Consider the following 20,958-nt stretch of genomic DNA (forward strand, 5'->3'; position numbering starts at 1 on the left):
CATTACTCCTACATCCAGTTAATTGCCATAATTTTTCTTTGGTTCCTTTTTCAAATATATTATTATTATTATTATTATTATTATTATTATTATTATTATTATTATTATTCCTGACACCTCCAAGGAGTCCGAAGACTCATCGCGGGAGGACACCTACAACTGTCTCAACCACTACACCGAACTTCTACTACGAATCATCTCCATCAAGGCTATCTACCGTCCACCTCCACCACAACTAGTATTTTTTGTCTGTAAGTTGCGTGTTCTGAATTATGTTACATCTCCAGGGAGTCCAAAGACTCATCGAGGATATATATATATATATATATATATATTAAGAATTATATGGCCTTCAGAATGCCTTGTAGTCATAGACCCACACCAGTCACTATCTTGGAGACGTAGTTTCCACTTAGTGGCTCTTCTAGAGGTATTTCCATAGGCGCTGTTCCCCAAACTGACCGATACCACCCATAACAAATCTATGTCTTCTTTCAAACCCATAAACACACGAGAAGCTGCTGGTCAGCATTCATTCACTCTCCATCCCCAAACATACCGAACCAATTTTTCATCCTCCTTTTTCATACCTTCAGCTTCTGTGCTCTGAAATAATCTTCTCATACACAATTTCCCCTAAGGACTATAATCTTCCATTGTAACAAAACAAACCAACAAAAAAGAAAAAAAAAACGTTAACACGATTCTCTTTTCTTCTTGATCCCTTGCCCACTCGCCACACACAACCCCCAGGTGCTATAGGATTTGCAACCCCTAGTGTACAGTATTTATTTTTTTTAAAAAAGCGACATTTAAATTGTATTTATTAGAAGTTCATATGAATATCTTATGTGCTGTTACATACGGTGACCATACGCCTTTTATTTAAGAGGACAGTCCTTTATTTCACTGCTCTGTTCTTTAAATTTATTATTATTATTATTATTATTATTATTATTTTGTAAAATGGCCATTTTGTCCTTTATTTTGTGAATTGAAATAGTAAATTGAACTGGCGCGCAACACACGGCAATTAGAAACATGAAACTGTCATTTCACCGGCACTCGCTAGCGGCGCGGCAATATGGCTGCGTCGTTGGTGTGTGTGTCTACATGTTGTAAGGTATGTCACCAGTAAAAAGATCGAGGAATGGCGACAAAAAAAAAAAATGACGAGTCCTGCAAACGTAGATGCGTTGAGAATTTTAAACATTTCACAGATAAATACATATTTTTAAAAACATTTTAAAAATCGTTGAATTTCGCTTAAGTCATCTAGTGCCCCACTGAACGGGTATATTCATTAGTGAACAATATGCGGACCAGCGAAAAAACCCAATTAAAAATCGAAACATTGAAAGCTTGCATTTATACCAAATGCAACTTTGACATAATTGTATACAGTTTTATGAATTTTTAAAACGCAAACCTGATTTATTAAAAAAAAAGCTCATTCTTGTGAAAAGTATCGAAATTAATTTTTTAAAGTAATAATATTATTGTTTAAAATGCTATGTATATGTTTATATTTTATAATAAATGTTATAAAGCTTTTTAGTTTTAGTGTAACAAATAAACGCAACCTGCTTTTTTTTATTATGAAACAGTCGCCAGCAAAAGTTGGTCGATTGGTAGAACCTCTGATACTAATGGCTCACCCAAAAAGTTAAGCAAGTATAAGCGCAGTTAGTAGTTGGAAGGCGTTCAGTCGTTCGATGCTGTTGGCACTCATCTCCCTCGATGAGTCTTTGGACCTCCCTGGAGATGTCATATAATAGTAATAATAATAATTTATTATTTGTCCTTTATTTTCTCAAAAAAAAAATATGGTCACCGTATTTATACACTACTTTAGAAAGTTATTAATGGCTTATATTAGTAGTGTTAAGCGGTTTCCAAATATTTCATTTTTTTCAAGAGGGAAGAGCATTTATGTCCAGAGCAAAGCGCCATCTAAGCTATATTTATTCAATCGTGATGGCGCCGTGTATTGCGTGCTGTCATATTATGAAAATAAAATAAAATAAGTGTGCGATTTAACACATATCTAAATAATTTTACATCGTTGTTATTAACGTACTTATGTAACCATGATGACAGAAGGGCCTCCTCAAGAATCCACTCGGCGGCTTCAACCCAAAAAACAAACTCTTGATGATGCCTATGCTGCTCCTGCCAATTTTCTGGAGATTGATGTAGTAAATCCAATCACTCATGGAGTAGCAAGAAAAAGATATAGCGACTATGAAGTGAGAATGAGGGTAGGTAGCATTGTCGTTGCTTTTATTCCGCGGTTTTGATTTTTTTTTTTTTTTTTAACGGTCGAGCTGTACAAGTACTACTTTTCTTTAATGCGCTCGTATGAATTTTGACATTTGCAGCGGGAGATTATCGAATGGAATGGCCGTTCTTTTTAATGGACATAAAGTTGTGGCTTGCTTCCAGATTAATTATCTCATTTAATTTGCCGCAGTTTTCAGAATTTCGTCAGTCACTCAAATTCGTATCTCCAGAATCTCAACAGCTTTAAGATGTGCATGAACTGTTAATCACTTTGAAGCCAATTTTTTTTTTTTTTGTATGAGCTACACTATTGCTTACTTCTGTAAAGGGACCTTCTCTACTTCTCCAAATACAGTCAATAGTTTTGCTAATGATAGTATACTCCATTCCTCCCCATTTCAATAATCTCCTACATTAGAAATTTCAAACTCTTCAAAAATGAACCCCTATCTCTCTCTCTCTCTCCTCTCACCCTCTGTTGAGGTTAATGATTTTAATGGACCATGTGTTGTAGACATTATTATGAAATGAATAATAGTTGAAATATATAACCACAGAGATATTTCTTATTCTTTCAACCTGACTGTCCCTTAAGATGGGTAGAGTCCCCTGACTCCTCAACCTGACCACTCCTCTGCTTCATCCCCCAAAGGGCAAATATTTATGACTGCAGATCTGTGTTCATAGGGCCAGTTTGTCTGTTTTAAGGGACAAAAAAATTCGAATTTTTGGGAGAAAAACCAACTACTTCTGTATGAGATCTAGTAATTCACCATTTGATTCAAAAGACCTGATAAAGGTTCTTCACATCATAGATGGGATTAAACCTGGTTCTTTCCATCCAAAGGAATCATTTATACCAACTGTGAGCTATGGAGGCTTAGTAGTTACACATGCATTCCCCCCCCCCCATACATACACATCTACAGAATAAAGACATTGTGGAAGGTTCTTATTATGAGATAGTATTCACTAAATTGCAACTTAAACTCATTTCTTGTTTCCACACACATTCTCAAAAATTGCCGACTTCAATAACTTGGTCAGTAATGAGGATGCCCTTTGGTGAAAAAGACTGGTTTGAATACTATCTAGGATTGGTTGGTTGTTTTTGAATTACTCCAAAGCACTGTAGGCTATGAGACCAGTGTATTATGTCTTCAAATTACAGCCAGAACAACTGAGGCTATGAAGCCAGGGTGTTATGTTGGGTGTATGTGTGTGTGTTCTGGTTGGTTTGCCTGTTTTGCAGAATGAAAAACCATAGCTTCCAGGAGGAAAATCTTTGTCTATAATGCAAGGAACTCCTTATAAGACTTTTCACTTGGAAGTGAGTTAAGCCAGTTTCATGTTTCTTCTTTGAGACTCAGGTATGTTTTTCATCCCTGATAAACAGGCAAGCTGACCAGAAATGTTTGTGTGCACACATACACCATAATAACAGAAACAATAGACTAACTTTACAGCCTTGGTCACATTGTCCTTTATTTAAAAACAGCAAGAATCAAGATAGATTTTCTGTAGTCATTGCCTTGAACACTGATATTCTTGCTACTCAGTGAGGCTTCTTTCGCTTAAGAAAGATCTCATTTCACTTCTCCCTTTTAATATCCAGATTTCCAAGCAAGATCAGATGTCTCCTCTTTTCTGTTTCTCATCTCTAGACTGTTATAAAAACTTGTCTGTAGATTCTTCCTTTGGTTCCTTTTTCATTCAGGAGTCAAAAAAACTTATCTGTGCAACTGTCAATCCTTGACAAATTCCATATGTATACAACCTACCTTAGAATACGGTTCTCATATTTGGAATGTCCACCCAAATTTTATCAAAAATGCTTGATACTATCCAGAGGAAAACAGACTGGATAGTTGATGATTTCTCTCTCTGTAACAGACTATTCTACCCATTTTCTCATATTTTGTTTGACGTGTGCCTTCAGATTTTTCTAAGCGTACACTTCTGCACAGATTAAGCAAAAGAAATTATAAGTGATTTGTAGATGTGTGGAGCGAATTTGATGGATGAATGTGTGTAGACATCCTTAAGGCAAATTAAGAGAATGAAAGAATAATGAATGTAGGTTTTTTTATTATTATTTTTTTGATGATTATTATTATTATTATTATTTGATGATCACATATACAAATGTCACAACGGATTGGTTAGTTTGATTTGACTAAAAATTCATCAACCAGCTCATTAAGCTTTTGTTATATTGGATTTGTAGAATCAATTACCATTTTGGGTTAAATGATTTAAAAAAATTTAATTATATTTGTTTTGACCCTTATATTAAGATCAACTTCTGGAGTGTATACACACACATGCTACATAAAAGCAACTATAACTGTAGGCTACAATATGTAACACTTACCTGCCCAGCATGAACTATTGAAAATAAATGAAATTAAAAATTAATCACTTGAACTCAGTTAAGAAATTAATTCTTTGAAGTCCTGTTATTAATAGTTGTTTTTAGTTGATATCCTTTGCTTGTATTTTCCTAGTTTTGTTTGGGTGGAAATTGGAATTTGTACAAAATTACTGAAAAAAATCTCTTCAGCTCTTCTATTGCAATAGTAATCTATTGCAGACCTTTCAAAATCAGAGTAGCCTATAGCTGATGAGATCCCACTACCTTAATTTGTAGAATTTGGACGATTTTAGACTGCTATCACCACAGTTTGGTATTTTAGGCAATAAGGAGTGTCAGTTTTTGTAAGGCTGGGTATGTGTTGACCAAACCTTGGAAATTTTAAGACAATTATTTTTGTTTAGATTCAATTTTATGCAAGTCTGGTATGCTTCTTTAAATTTTCTTTTGAGCATTGTTCTGATTAGATGTAAAAGTTGAGTGTGCCTTTCTAATCAGTTCTATGGAATGTTTCCAAAGCATGATTGGAAAGGCTACTTTTCTGCATGGTAGATAAAATGGATATGTCTGTGGTGTTCTTTTCTCATTTCAAATCTGTATCCAGTTTCATCAACACATGAGAGGTTACATGTACACTTAATTTGGTATACTCCTGCAGTTAAGAAGTGGGTGGAGGGGTCCTTGGATGAGCTGAATACATGTTTTAATTTTACAGGGGTTTAAAGATGGTTTTGATGCTATATTTCTGTAGATTATTTCAAACAGATATGGCTTGCTGAAATTGTTGTTCTGGTGTGTTATCTTTATGTTAAGAATTTTATCAATTCTCTTCTTATTCTCTTCTGCAGAATCCAATTTGATGTTAAACTACAGAGAGAGAGAGAGAGAGAGAGAGAGAGCACTAGATAATACAGGTATTATTGAGGACCTTCAGAATGATTTAAAGAGAGTGATTAGATATGCAAAGGGTGGTTGCTAGTTCATTGGGCCAAAGTGTAAGGTGCACTTTAGGATGAAAATATTTTAAGCTGCATATTACATTGCATTTCAGCTGGACTGTAAGAAATTTGAGGTTCTAGTAATTTGGTGGTTGTGGTGTGAAAAAAAAAAAAAATGAAGTTCAGGTAACATTGAAAAGGAGGACAGAATAGCGATTAGAACTATTTGGATGCTGAAAACACATTGATAAGTAGAAATGAGGAAATGCCCCTCTTTATAAGGTTTTAACACATCTAGACAATTGCTGTGCTCATATTTGGTCATGTGGATTTCTAGAGAATGAGAAAGTGGCAGAAAGGATTCAAAAGGGAATTAATAAAGTGATGACAGATTTGTGGAATATTCCTTTTGGGGAAAGACTGAAAGTTTATAGATTACAAAATTTGTTGAAAGATGAAAAATGAGAGAGAGAGATAAGATATAAATGTAAGTTATTAAAGGAGTTTTTATAGGATAGAACTAGAAGATATTTTACAATGAATGTGAAGATAGCAAAGAGTATGGTTATCAAGGCCATGGAATGAGATTTCATTTGGAGAGTAGTAAATGAGTTGAATAGTTGAGTATTTTGTAAGTGAATGAGTTTAAGGAGAGATGTCATAGGCATTATGTGAATTAATGGGTGGTGTGGGCCTCCATAGATGTCTTCAGACTTATGGAGATGCCTGTACATTATTTTTGTGAGATGGTGGAGCATACTGGTGAAGAAGATGAGAAAAATTGTGGAAGAGAAATTTGGAGGAGGAGGATTCAGGTCACACATGGACAGTTAGGACTAGATTTTCACTTAAGACTAGTGATTGAAAAGTCATTGGAATATAACAGGAATCTATATTCAAGTTTGGTAGATCTGGAAAAGATCTGATCTTTTCCAGATCTTCCAAAAAAAGACCCAAGCGTCAAGAGAAGCTGTTCAAAACTTCACAGTAATGTAGTGTAAATGAGATAAAGTATTGATGTATCGAAAGAACAGTATTGATGTTGATGTGTTTCTTAAATAGCTGGTGATTGCAGTCCTTCAGGAAAACAGTGTCAGGAGGGTTGTTCCAAAGAACAGAAATAGAGGAAGAGAATGAGAAATGGTCCAGTATATTTTTTTATGAATCACACCCATGAAAGGTTGCAAATCAAACATAACCCTGAGCTAAGGTGTGCTGTAGCCTGCTTACGTGAGCTGATTATTAAATTTTCAATAATTTTGCAAGCTAGTTGTTAAATTGACAGTGGCTAAAAATTGTATATGGAAGCATGTGCTTAAGTCTGCATGATGCTATATGTGGATTGAAGCACAAATGGCTAGCTGCATTTGACTATAAGCTTGTGTATGGTAATACAGAAAATCCAGCCAGAACACACTTATTTCAGGAACTTTTATGCTTCCTTTCCTGTTTCTAGAATTGTGATCCTGATAAGGGCATTTGCCCTAAGAAGCAGCCCAGGAAAAATTAAGTGATGTTTGTTGACAATGGAATTCATTTATACTTTCAGGGAGTTGTAATTCTCACAAAGGAAGATCCCTGCATGGTTTTTTTTTTTTTTTTTTAGCAAACTAGTTAAAAATTTACTGCTCCCACGCCTGGTTACATTTGAAGCTGAATTCTATATAGATGCTAACAGTTAATGTTTTTACATGCATAGAGGAAGTGAAGAAATTATTATTATTATTCAGGCCTCGATGGAGTCAAAGGACTCATTGTGGGAGGTCCTTCCTAAGAAACACAAAGTCTATCATACCACTCCTTAAACTACTCATCGACCGTTCTCGCTCTCACCACTCCAGGCAATACATTCCACGGCTCAACCACTCTCCACGCAAAGAAACCACTCCTCACCCTCCCACTCACAGTTTCCTTTCGCAATTTCCAGGGATGGCTCCTTGTCATCACTCCTTCCTGCCATTCAACCAAGCGAAAGAACTTTCCAGTGTCAACCCTGTAACCACCTCTCAACAGTTTAAAAGTCTCAATCATATCACCTCTCCTTCTTCCATCCACCAAACTCTGCAGTCCACATTCCCTCAGCCGATCCTCATAACTATCCTTGTACAGTCCTGAAACCATCTTTGTCATCCATCTTTGTATCCTTTCCACAGTTAATTTATCCCCTTCAAATCCTGGGGACCAAATCTGAGAACAATAGTCTAAGTGTGGTCTGATCAGAGACTTATACAACGGAATGATAACCCTTTTATCTCTGCAGGTCAGTGTCCTTCTCATAATTGCAGTAATCCTCTTTGTTACCTTCACCACCTTTGCAATATGTCCCCTAAATTTCAGGTTTCTATCAACCATCAACCCCAGATCTCTTGTCTCCCCTACTTCCTCCAGTATAACTCCTCCCATAGAGAATGCAGCATCCCATTGATGTTTCCCAAACCTCAAGACCTTACATTTTGCTGCATTAAACTGACACCCCATTCATTTGCCCATCTATCTAGCTTATTCAAATCCTCTTGCAGGGCTACCACATCTGCACTATTACTAATAATCCTTTCCAGCTTCGCATCATCCACAAACAACTGAATATCCCCTTGCAATCCACTGGCAATGTAATTGATATAAAGGTTAAACAATATAGGTCCTAGTACTGAGCCCTGTGGGACCCCACTTGTAACCCTCTGCCTCCTTGAAACTGCTCCACCATGCACAACTCTCTGATATCTATCAGACAGCCAATCCTGAATCCATTTGACCAATCTGACATCCAGGCCCATGTGCTGCAACTTAAATATCAGCTTATCATGTGGCACCCTGTCAAATGCCTTCACTAAGTCTAAGAAAATTGCAGTATATGCCTTTCCCTCATCTAATGTTCTTGTAACTTAATTATAAAAAGCTAGCATATTGCTAAAAGAAGCGCGCCCTTTCACAAATCCATGTTGACTATCACAGATAACATTACCCTCATCTGTCCAATGCTGTATACGGTCCCTCACTACTTTCTCCAAGTTCTTAACAACTACTGATGACACACAGACTGGCCTATAATTAGACACTTCCAGTCTGTTACCACCCTTATGCAATGGCACTATCTTACCTTCCTTCCATTCCCTGGGCACCTTTCCTGCAGCCAGACTTTCATTGAAAAGCCAGGTTAAAGGCACTGCCAGTTCCCTAGCACATTCTCTCAAAACTTGTGGTGAAATACCATCCAGTCCCAAAGCTTTACTGACATCCAGAGTACTCAGTATCTGAAACACACTCTCCTCCTGTACCTCTAAACCTCGAACCAGCCCTATCCCTCTAGCATTAAAACTGACTCTTCTAGGATGAAATACTCCAATAAAGTGTTCATTGCACAATTCCACTATGTCCTCTGCATCAGTCACTCTATTCCCATTTTTATCCCACAATATCATTCTTTCACAGTCATTTCTCCTCCTACTGGCCACATAGCTAAAAAATTCCCTAGGATTTTCTTTGGATCTTAGGGTCAATCCCCTCTCATATTCCAGTTTTGCTTTCCTTATCACACTAGTCACTCTTCTGGCCTGCATCTTATATTCTTCATGCAACTTCCCTTCACCTGTCTCCTTATGTCTCTTCCATAGCCTCTTTTCCGCATGCAATTCCTGTTTAATATTGTTTGTCATCCACTTTACTCCAAATTGTGTCCTCTTCTTCACTCGTGGTATACAACTTACCATTGCTGCTAACAAATATTCTTTCACAATTTCCCATGCAATAATGATATCCTGGCTTTCCAATTCCTCCCTCCATGAAACTTCCCAAAGTTGACGTCTAAGACTGTTATAATCACCTGCTTTATAATTCCACATAAGTTCCCATCTCTTTGATACTCCTGCATGTCTATTCATTTTCCTAGTCAAAACCATATGGTTACTCTCTCCAACTGGTGGGAGAGATGTCATCTCAGTTATTATCAGCTCTTCTGATGCTATAACCAAATCCAAAACTCTTGAACCTCTTGTTCCCTCTGTTACATGTTGCCTAAGACATTTGTCCCTCAAGAATTCTAGAAATTCCATTCCCCTATTACTACATGCATCTTCCTCTCTCCAATTTATACTACTGTAGTTAAAATCTCCCATAACAATCATTCTTCTTGCACTTGCCAAACTTAACTGTCTAAACATCTCCTGGTCCCCATCCTCTGTGCTCCTGGGTCTGTAGCAACACCCCACTAAATATCCTGTCTTGCCTACCTCTACCTCACACCATATAATCTCAAAATCATTTGTCTCACTTCCTTCCAAAGTCTCCACTCTTAGAAGACATAGGTCATCACTTATCATAAGCAGTACCCCACCACCACGCTTTCCCCTCCTATCCTGACAAAAAATGCTGTATCCAGCGACTTCTATTCCTGTTATTATATCCCCTTCTGTCAACCACGTCTCAGTGATCCCAATAACTTTTGGCCAGGCTGATGCTATCTGTGCCACCAATTCCTCTCCCTTATTCCAGATACTCCTGGCATTAGTGTAAAGCATAAAAATGCCATTGTTTCTATACCTAGCATTATCCCCTTCTAGACTCCACTGGGCTCAGTGTTACCTGATGTCGTCTCCCTTCTCCCAAGTATCCATTCCCACAAGAGGCCCCCTGCTATCATCCTCCCTGGGACACACTGACTCGTTCAGAACAGCAATCTCTCCAGATGCCTACGTCCTTCCTCATTCAAACGTAAGCGGTCTCTCGCATACAGTTCCTCTCTTTCCTCAAATGCACTCCAAGCATCCACATATACCAGTCCTCTCTTGTCACACATTCTCACTATTATGCCATTCAATATCACCGCTCTTCTGCTCAGCTCATCATTATCATACCTGGGCAACACGCACACTATTTTTCCTCTCTCTGTCTTCTTCCGTACAGCCTCAAGCAAAAATCTCATATCTCTCGCCACCCGACTTACATTACCACTCAAGTCATTTGTTCATACCATCACAGTCATCTCCTCCACCCTTTCACCTCTCTTAATTGCCATAGCCACCATTTCTATTGTTCCTCCTGACAAACATTCCTCATGCATCCTATCTTGAACACCACGAATCATTGAGTCGCCATACATTATACCTCTTACCATTTTCTCTCTCCTATTGTTTCCATTCTCTCCTCTTCTTTCAATCCCATAGGTCTCTCTCATTCCCTCTCCTCTACTGCTATTCTCTCTTCTAGCATTCCCATACCTCTCTCTCCTACTGTTTCCATTCTCTCCTCTTCTAGTACTCCCATACATTTCTCTCATTCCCTCTCTCCTACTGTTTCCATTTTCTCCACTTCTAGCACTTCCATATCCCTCTCTCATTCTGTCTCTCCTACTGTTTCCATCCTCTCGTCTTCTAGCATTCCCATACCTCTCTCTCTCATTCCATCTCTTCTACTGTTTCCATTCTCTCCTCTTCTAGCACTTCCATATCTCTCTCATTCCATCTCTCCTACTGTTTCCATCCTCTCGTCTTCTAGCATTCCCATACCTCTCTCTCTCATTCCATCTCTTCTACTGTTTCCATTCTCTCCTCTTCTAGCACCCCCATACCTCTCACTCATTCCCTCTCTTCTACTGTTTCCTTTCTCTCTTCTTCTAATGCTCCCAAAATTCTCTCTCTCCCCTACTCTGATTCCACTTGCATTTATCTCTTCCATTCTCCTAATCTTATCTTTTATACTTCTGCTCTCATTCACAAGACATTCCACCTCCTCTTTCAGCTCATCTATCTCCCTCTGTAGGTCAGTCAATCTTAATCTAAATTCACTCTCCCAAACAAAACCATCTCCTAAACTTTCACAGTCACTCACGCCTTCCACACTATCAACTATTATTTTCTCATTCATATATATATTTTTTTCATTCTCTCCTATCACACTACTTGTCTTCCTACATTCATTCCCCGTTCCTGGAGCAACAAGGTCGGATATTGATATTTTGAATGCACTTATTTCCTCCCACTGCCTGCATTTTGCCCACATATGCTCTCTGCTCTCTTTTACAAGCCACATATCCAATTCCCGAGACGCATATATCCCGCAAGTACTGCATGCCACAAAGTCCCTTATGATATTGCTTATAATAGAGTTCTTAAATGACGGAGGACTTGGCGATACGCCACTTGCGACTGCAGCTGAATCCGCCATCATTCCTTACTGCCAAGTATACGTAATCATTAATTATTCAATTAATAAATTCCATTAAATAAATAAGAAAAAAAGTACAAACAATTACAAGCAAAAGAAAACATTTAAGCACACTAAATAAAATGAAATATAACTAAATACAGTAATGAAAACCTAGCTTCGTTTTGTCCTTCCACCGTTATGCATTCGATTCCGACAGTAACCAAAGTATATTATATCACGACAGCAACTAACTTCCAAAAAACAACCACTGAAGTACACTTTTATTCAGAGAAACAATTTAACACTCAAATACATAGAAAAACAAGGGGGAAAAAACGGACTATTCGCCGATTTGGAGTAGTCTTCTCTAATCACTTTCTCAGTGGCATTTTTTGTTTCTGCCTTTTTCTATTTATTTTCATAGGCCTTGATTCATCAAAATTGTCATAATTGGATACTGGATTGTGCTTTTTACAAGTAGTGACCACAGATTAGGGAGATCAAAAATTGTTATCAACAAAAGATAGGAAAGGCAGAAACTGATCAAAAGTAAAAGGCCCTCTATCCATTTACTAGCTCTTGAAAAAAAAAACAGATCAGAAAGAGAAGTTCATCATGTTGGAGATAATGGAGCATTGACAGCACGAAGAAAAGATTAAAAACACATTAATGCTTCCAGTATTCATCTCAGTCACTGACACATCTTCAGGGATACAAATAACACTTACTATCTACAAACGTCCACTCTTTATGGATGTTTGTAGGCAGCCTAGGATGTAAATTGGGACCTCTAATGATTAATGTTTTCCAAATTTTGGCAAGGTTTTTTTGTACTCATTTTATTTAAATTTGATTTCTGAGTGGAGTTGCAGATTCCAAAAATAGTCTTTCTTTTCTAAATTTACTGTGATGGAGCATGGTGGTTTTCTTTCGGAGGATCCTATGAGTGGCATCCAATACATAGTCTGCAAGACCAGATTGACCATAGTCGTGATTGCAAATGTAATTTTTGTGTTTGTCTAAACAGATAGTGGCTGATCTACCTCCGTCTGTCCGAAGTAAGCCAACTTGCAGGAACAGGATACTTCATATACTCCAGGCACTGAGAGGGGGGGGACGTGATATTTGGTAGAATGGATAAGGGCAGCACGTTTCCAGTGAGACTTAAAAGCTGTGTAGAGGTTTGTACTTTTTTAAAGACCTGGCTATGTTTTTCTAATGTACCCTGAACAGGGGATGGTAATGGCATTTCTGAAATCCTTTTGAAGGGATGGCTAAGGATTGGTTGGAGGATTGACTAATTTTTTAATTCTGTAACACTGTAGCCATTGGCTAGGAAGGTATTGTGTATATGATCGAGTTCTGTTGAAAGAGAGATTATACTGGAACAGAGATTGTAGTCTCTATTAGTTGGTTTTAATGATGCCTGAAGATGTTTCAGTGACTGAGACTAAATATTAGAAGCATTAAAATAAGTGTAATAGAATTCTCAGAGCTATGTGAAACAGTTAGGTAAAGGATGCCACAAGAAATTAGAAACTTCAGCACAAGGAAAATCAGAATTACAATAGAAAACAGTATGAGTCTAAATGGAATGAGAGGAGAGTTGTCCATAAGACAAAGTAAATTAATCATTCTTAAAGATGAAAATGGAGTACTAATTAAAGATAAAGAACAGATCCAGAAGAATAGAATCCCTTTATGCTAAATTACATGATGATTCCCAAGACTTAAATCAATATGAAAACAAAAATATAATACCCCAAATGGAAGAGAAAGAAATATGCCCTGATGTTTTAAAAGAAGTTCAGTATGTAGTGGGTAGCATGAGTAATGGAAAGACACCAGGTGAAGATGAGTTACCAATAGAAGTTCTGAAAGCAGGTGGTGAACCAGTGATGACTATGTTAAATAAAATTTATACATCGTTCCTAAGACAGAAGAGAATATCAAAGAGTTGGAATACTGATATCCTTATTATAGTTTTAAAAAAAATAGTACAGAGAAGATATTAAAAATTGTGCCCTGTTAGTCTCCTTTCAATACTATACAAAAATTTTATAAGAATTATTAGCAACAGAATATAGAATAAACTAGATTTTTGCCAGCCTCCAGAACAAGCAGAATTTAGAAAAAATTATAGACTATTGATCATATACAATGTAATAAGACAAGTCATTGAAAAGACAAATGAATACGAAAAACCCTTGAGGTTTGGTATTTATTGATTTTGAAAAGGCATTTGATTCAATCTAAACATTAGCTATTTGAGAAGCCCTTAAGAATCAAGGAATTGAAGAAACTTACATTGATATACTTAGCCATATATATATATAAAAATTCGACAGCTTTAAAATCAAGCACAAATATGAAATTCCCTTTAAAAAAAAAAGTGAGTTAGACTAAGAGATGCAATTTCACCTAAATTATTTACAGCACTAGAAGAAATTTTTATGAACCTGGATTGGAAAAATAGAAGAATGATGGTAAATGAGAATGAACTAAATCACCTATGATTTACTGATGACATTGTTCTTTTGGAAAACTCTGCAAAAAGGACTTTAACAAACTATCAATGAATTGAATGCAGCAAGATAAAAAAGAAAGGATTAAATATAAACAATACCGAGACAAAAAAAAAATGTATAAAAAATACATCACTAAAAAGCTGATACAAATGAAACACACCAGGAAATTGATACAGTAGCTTCCTAAGTTTTTCCTAGGACAAAAGATTACAGTAGAAGGAGACTGTGAAAAAGAAATTATACGTAGAATTATTATTAAGTATAATTAAGTTTGGAAAATATCTTGAAGCACTCAAAGGAAATATCCCAATCTGTCTTAAAAGAAAAATATTTGACAGTTATATATACTTTCAATCATGACATAAGGAAGTGAAACATGAACTTTGAACATGGAAAGATCATTACTCAGTATTGTCTCTCTGTCTTAGAAAGTGCTGGGATCAGAGCTCAGACTAGGGTGAGAGACATTTTAACAACCATTAAAAGATTCAAATGGCAATGGGCAAGTCATATAGCAAGAATTAACACTCAAAAATGGACAAAGTTTATCAGAATGGTATCATCTGTTTCCTAGGAATGGAAAGAGTGCTATAGCAAGACTAAAGAGATTATGGGAGGGTAGATTAAATAGATGGCTGGAATTCAGTGGCATAGAAAAGCTCAAGATAGGATTGAATGGAGTACTTTGAAGGAGGCCTTCATCCAGCAGTGGGAGAAAATGCTGCTGATGATGGTTTATCTAATGAAGAAGCAGAGTGCAGTATTATCACTAGCAAAAACAACAGATAAGATTTGAGGTTAGTGAGAAAAAGTGATTAATGTATAGGATGAAGAGTATAAATGAGTGTAAAATCCTCAGACATTAGTGGTGAGGTCTGTCAAGAGGGAATCATCCTGTGATGTTTGTTGATGTTTGTGAATGACTAGAGAGGAAAATGGCAACCTAGTGTAAAGGCAGAAAGTAGACCTCGTTTACAGATTCAATAAAATATCTTGAAATGTCAAGAGCAACCACACAAGTATTTCAAAACCAACTTGTGTCCAGGGGTGAATTAGGTTGCTTAGGAGATCTGGAGTGCAGTGAAAATGGCATAATACATATCAGTTGCTTATTTATAAACTTCTAGGTAGTAAGGAAGTTGTTGTAGGAAAATTGTGATAAGAATAATAGGATGATAGTTTGATGGCTGACCTTTTACTCTCTTTTTTGTAGGGGGGGGGGAAGAGATAGACTGAATATTTTTTAAAATTTTTTATGTGAATCTTGCAAAAATGATCTAGACACCATAGGAATGAATTTCATATCCTGGTATAAGATCACTACTCTGTTTATTAGAGGCCTGAAGTGGGATGAAAAAGTTTTATATTTGGTCTCTAGAGCACTGTTATCTGGATTATATAAAAAAATACAAAAACAATTAAAAAAAAAAAAATCTGCTAACGCCTTTTTATTCCCGTATATACGGGAGTAGGCGAGGCCATTTAGCCCTATCTAACTTTTGGAGACTGAGTGGGCAGTTCAATCTCCACTGGTACCCAATCAGAGACAGATGGCCCAAGGCTATCACTAATTAAGCGGTACGCAGTGAAGAGAGACGGCTCAAATGTGCCGCCATCTCGTGGTCTCTAACCCTAACACAATATATTTAATGTCTGAAATAATGTGGGTTCTACGGTCGATTTTCTTGAGTTTACAGGACGAAAAACCCGAGTTTCCAGGAGGAAAAACCTGCTTGCTCGTGCCAGAGATCGACTAACTCGGGAACCGGTCGAAAAAAGGCTTAGAAAAATTTCCTCTAGTCGCCGACTAGACTCGAAACCAGACTTCCTTCGTGCGGCCTAGCGCGATGGTGTGCAAACGCCACATCCACTGAGCTACACAAAAACAATTATATATAATTAAATAAAAATACAAAAAAAAAACCATTTTGCTCACCCCAAGTACTAATGTACTGTAGGTTTACAACCTTTCATGGGTGGATGTCACAAAAAAAAAAAATGCATAATATATAGTGCCTTAGCACTAATAAGGGCAGGTTCAGGGTAATTAATCTACAAACCTTGCCACAGCAGGGTTTCTCTATTGAGAGAAAAACTTTTTCGAGCTAGTTCAGGCCTTCAGTAAGCAGAGTGGTTGTGTTATACTAGGCTAATAAAATAACATCTGTTAACTTTAAGATATTCACAAACATCAGTGCTCATGTTGGGATTTGAACCCACGGTCAGTTGTGTGTGTGTATGTGTGTGTTCAGTCATCAAAGCTTGTATTTGGACCAAATTAGATTGAATTAATGTGCCAAAATGCATTGTAGAAATAAAGTGTATTAAATGTGTATTTATTGCATTATATTCTTTTGATTAGCTGTAATTATTGCCAAAATGGCTATGGATTAGCATAATATGGGGATTAGTTGCTTTTTTTTTTCTGTTTGTTTTTGGTTAATTGAGTTAGAATTACCTGTATAATTTGAATTAATACATTGGAAAGTTATATTATTAAGTCCTCTATGCAGAAAGAATCTGCCAAATCATAAGACTAAATAGAAGATATACAATAAAAATAGTGTAAGTTTATCTATACATGTAGCTACACAGATGAAAAGTAGAACTTGTTTATAACCAAATGCATCATCTTCTAGAAAATGATAAACATTTTAATATTTTGATGGAAGATTTCAATGCAAAGGTAGGAAAAAATAAAAACCCAAATGAAGCATCTGTGGAAATTAATGGTATTGACACCAGAAATGAAAGGGGAGAAATGTTAGTAGAATTTGCAAAAGAAAGAAATCTAAAAATAATGAATACTTTTTTCAAAAAGAAACCTGAAAACACACAAGAATGAAATTGATTATATATTAACAGATAAACCATATATGGCACAAGACATATTTATAAACAAAGTAAGATTAAGCAAAGATCAGACTAATCTATGATCTCTATGATTTTTGTAATAAACCCAAGAATGGAAAGACAAAAATTGATAAAGAAAAAAGAAAACCAGAAACATCTTAAAAATATTGCAAATGAAAAAAAGAAGAATTTCAGGTCAATTTAGAAAAAAGATGAAAAAATGGACCCGATTTCAAATATTGAAAATTTCAACAGTATCTTAACAAAAAGTATTATAAAGAACGTTGAACATTTATTTGGGTATTCAAAAAGAGCAAAAATAGACTAATCAAAAAAAGGAAACTAAAGACCTAATAGAAAAAAGAAAAAACATGAAACAAATGCACATGGTATAAGAAACAGAATATATTGAACTTTGCAAAACAATCAGGAAAAAGATAAGACAAGATATAAGACATTTCAATACAAAATGATAAGAACAGCAATAGAATATAATAAGAATTATAAACATGTTAACACAAAAATATTTTAATGTTTGCCAAATATTTCAGTCTGAAACTAACAGACTATCTTCACTGGCTTGATAGGAACAGTTTATACAAGGTGGAATACAAACAATTGATCATTCAAAAGTAGAACGAGTCACATGATGTTACATTGCTAAGCATTAAAGAGAGGTAAATTTCATCGGAGTGATGAATAAATTATAGGTATTAATTCACAATTTCGTATAACAATCTTAATTTATAAATTCAATTAAAGATAACATTAGACTAATGTAAGAATTAAAGGTCTCAATTAAAAAAAAAATTTTTTTTTCAGCAGGATAGAAAAATTTTAACCATTATAGATAGATATTATTATTATTATTATTATTATTATTATTATTACGGGCAACTCCAGGGAGTCATTAGACTCATCGAGGGAGGCCCCAAATCATTTTCATCACAACTATTCGACATTCATACAGTATCTATCATACCTCGCCTTAAACTCATTCACTGTCACAGCATCCACCACAGACTCAGGGAGCGCATTCCACTCATTCACTACTCTAAAAGTAAAGAACCCAGCTCTAACACCTTTACTAACCACACTTTTGCCCAGTTTCCATGGATGTCCCCTAGTCCTCCCACAACCAGCCCTGTTCTCAAAAATATCTTCTGAATTAATTTTATAGAAACCCTTCAGTAATTTGAATGTCTCAATCATATCTCCCCTCCTCCGCCTATCAACCAATTTTTGCAACCCACAAATCCTCAACCTGTTCTCATACGGTTCATTCCACAGACCTGCTATCATCTTGGTCACTCGCCTCTGGATCCTCTCCACCTCCTCCCCATCAAGAAGAAACCTAGGTGACCAAATCTGAGCACAGTAGTCGAGATGAGGTCTTATCAAGGCTCGATACAGAGGAACAATAACCTGCTTGTCTCTGCTTGTCAACGTATTCTTCAGCAACCAAGTGATTTGATGAGCTGATTTGGCCACTTTTGCAATGTGTCCCCTAAATTTCAATTCCTTATCCACCAACACTCCTAAATCTTGTGCCTCATCAATTTCCTGGAGCACGGTTCCACCAATGCAGTAAACTGCCTCCCATCTTTTCACCCCAAAATGCATAACCTTACATTTTGCCACATTAAATTGACATCCATTCTCCCTAGCCCAGACCTCCAATCTATCCAAATCATCCTGCAAAATTTTGACGTCATCTGCATTCACTATTGCCCTACCCAACTTCGCATCATCTGCAAACAAATGAACTGTTCCTCTCATATTTAAAAGCAATTTACCAAACTGCCTAAAAAGAAAGATTACAACCAGTCTTGTACTCCCAAAAGTGACCATGGTAGTGAAACCTGGATTCTGACAAAAAAATACCTAGAGAAATTAAAAACAATACAAAGAAACATGGAAAGAGCTATTTTGGGAATAATCCAGTTAGATAAAAAGGATAATACTTGGGGTTAAAAAGCAAACAAGCTAATGGACATTATCTTAGTAATAAAAGACAACAAATGGTGCTGGGCAGGAAATGTGATGAGAATGTCTGACAACAGATGGACAAAGAGAACAACAGAATATACACCAAGAACTTGTTATCGGAAACCAGGTAGACCAGTGGTAAGATGGGATGATGAGATAATGAGATGTTATGGACATTTATGGTAGAGAGATGCACAAGACTGGCTAAAATGGAAGAAGCATGGAGAGGCATTTGTCTAGCAGTAGACTGAAGAATCAAACCATCAACTCATTCGCCGCTTCCATACTCATCACACTCAGTAAATCAACTCATCTCCCTTTGCATGCAATGAAACCACTCTTCACTCCCCTACTCACTCTCTCTCTATATATATATATTTAAAACTTTGTAAAAATGCACCTACTCAATGTGGAAGTGAAGGACACAATATGCCATCAAGCAAATTTCCTCTTGAAGGGAAATGTGAGATATGACACCACCCGACATTGTTATTATTATTATTACATGACACCTTCAAGGACTCATTGAAGGAGGGCACTATACTCTGCAACTCTCCATCTCCACCATTTAATCCACTAACTGCACAGAACTGCTGTTATCATCATCTAGACATCTACACAATCTACACACACACACAGACCATCTACTGTCCACCATGTCCGGACAGTAATTCATCGTTGCAAATTTAATCGTGGGTAAAATTAATCACACGAAAATTCATCACGGATATATTGCTTGATATATGTGAAAAAAAAATGTTTTTTTAATTTACATATAAAGTTATTCATATTCTTTCTTACTACAGGTTCTGTAGATGGAATATTAATTGTTACAGAACTGGGATAGGATGGTGAGGGAGAAAGAGCACCATATTTAAGAATATTTAGGGAAAATAGTTATATCCAACTATTATATAGTTATAATGTCGTTTTTATCCAAGTTTTCTCTTATTACAGTATTTGTTGAGAAATATATTACACAGACTGCTCATACCTTATTCACTGACATAATAAAAGTAATTGTTTCTTTTACCTCTGCAGTATAGTGGCTATTGGGGAGGGCGTGTTGATTACCACGGGAGCAGTTACTATCACCCCAACATGCACATGTTTAAGCTTTTTTTTCATGTGCAAGATATATGCGAAACTTTTTAATTTCTTTTTTCGAAAAGTAAAATCAGGCGTGGTGCGAGTTATATTTGAGTAAGTATGGTATTCGCAAGGGCAAGTTATATTTGAGTAAGTATGGTATTTCAACTATGGATAAGTACATTGGTATCTTCTTTAATCCTGCAGAAGTCGCGATCAAAAAAATTGCAGCTTAGGTCGCATGTATCTTAGAGATTCATTACTAGTATGTGCTGAAATGTGATAAAACTTTTAAAAAAAACACTACAAATATAATACATAATGGTTTATTTATTTTCAGATACAATCTAGAAATTATTGAAAAAAAAGAAACAAATAAAAAAAAAACTAAACTAATACTATACTGACATTGGAGTTCTCGGTATCTCTCAAATACAATTTATTATCAAACATCACACACCTTTACATAACACGTGTTAAACCAAACCGACTTCAATTTTCTAGCGAATAACGCTTTCAGCGAATTTTTTCTGCAATGATTTTTCCTGCGATAAATTTTCCTCTCAATGAATTTTCCCCACGATGATTTTTTCTTTTGATGAATTTCCCCCCGCGATAATTTTTCCTTTCGATGAATTTTCCTCCGTGATGATTTTTCCTCTCGATGAATTGTCCGTGAACCCTGTCTACCACCACTAATATTTTTTGTCTGTTAATTGCATGTGTTTTCAAGTCTGATTTGCTTGTATGTGGGATTAAAAAC

The 20,958-nt window shown here is 36.2% G+C and overlaps 1 protein-coding gene across 1 annotated transcript in view; it reads left to right on the forward strand.

Moving 5' to 3' along the window:
* Window positions 1-1,985: 1,985 nt before the first annotated feature.
* The window catches only part of LOC150094250 (sorting nexin-12-like), a 60,626-nt gene continuing 41,653 nt past the window's right edge, over window positions 1,986-20,958 (forward strand). Inside the window, exon 1 of the mRNA XM_090412083.1 lies at window positions 1,986-2,261. Coding sequence (XP_090268209.1) covers window positions 2,091-2,261 — 171 coding nt within the window. The 5' untranslated portion in view covers window positions 1,986-2,090. The remainder of the gene's footprint in view (window positions 2,262-20,958) is intronic.

This window comes from Typopeltis vanoorti, chromosome 22, assembly GCF_054136105.1.
Source record: "Typopeltis vanoorti isolate ZY-2024b chromosome 22, IOZ_Tvanoo_1.0, whole genome shotgun sequence".
Lineage (NCBI taxonomy): Eukaryota > Metazoa > Arthropoda > Arachnida > Uropygi > Thelyphonidae > Typopeltis > Typopeltis vanoorti.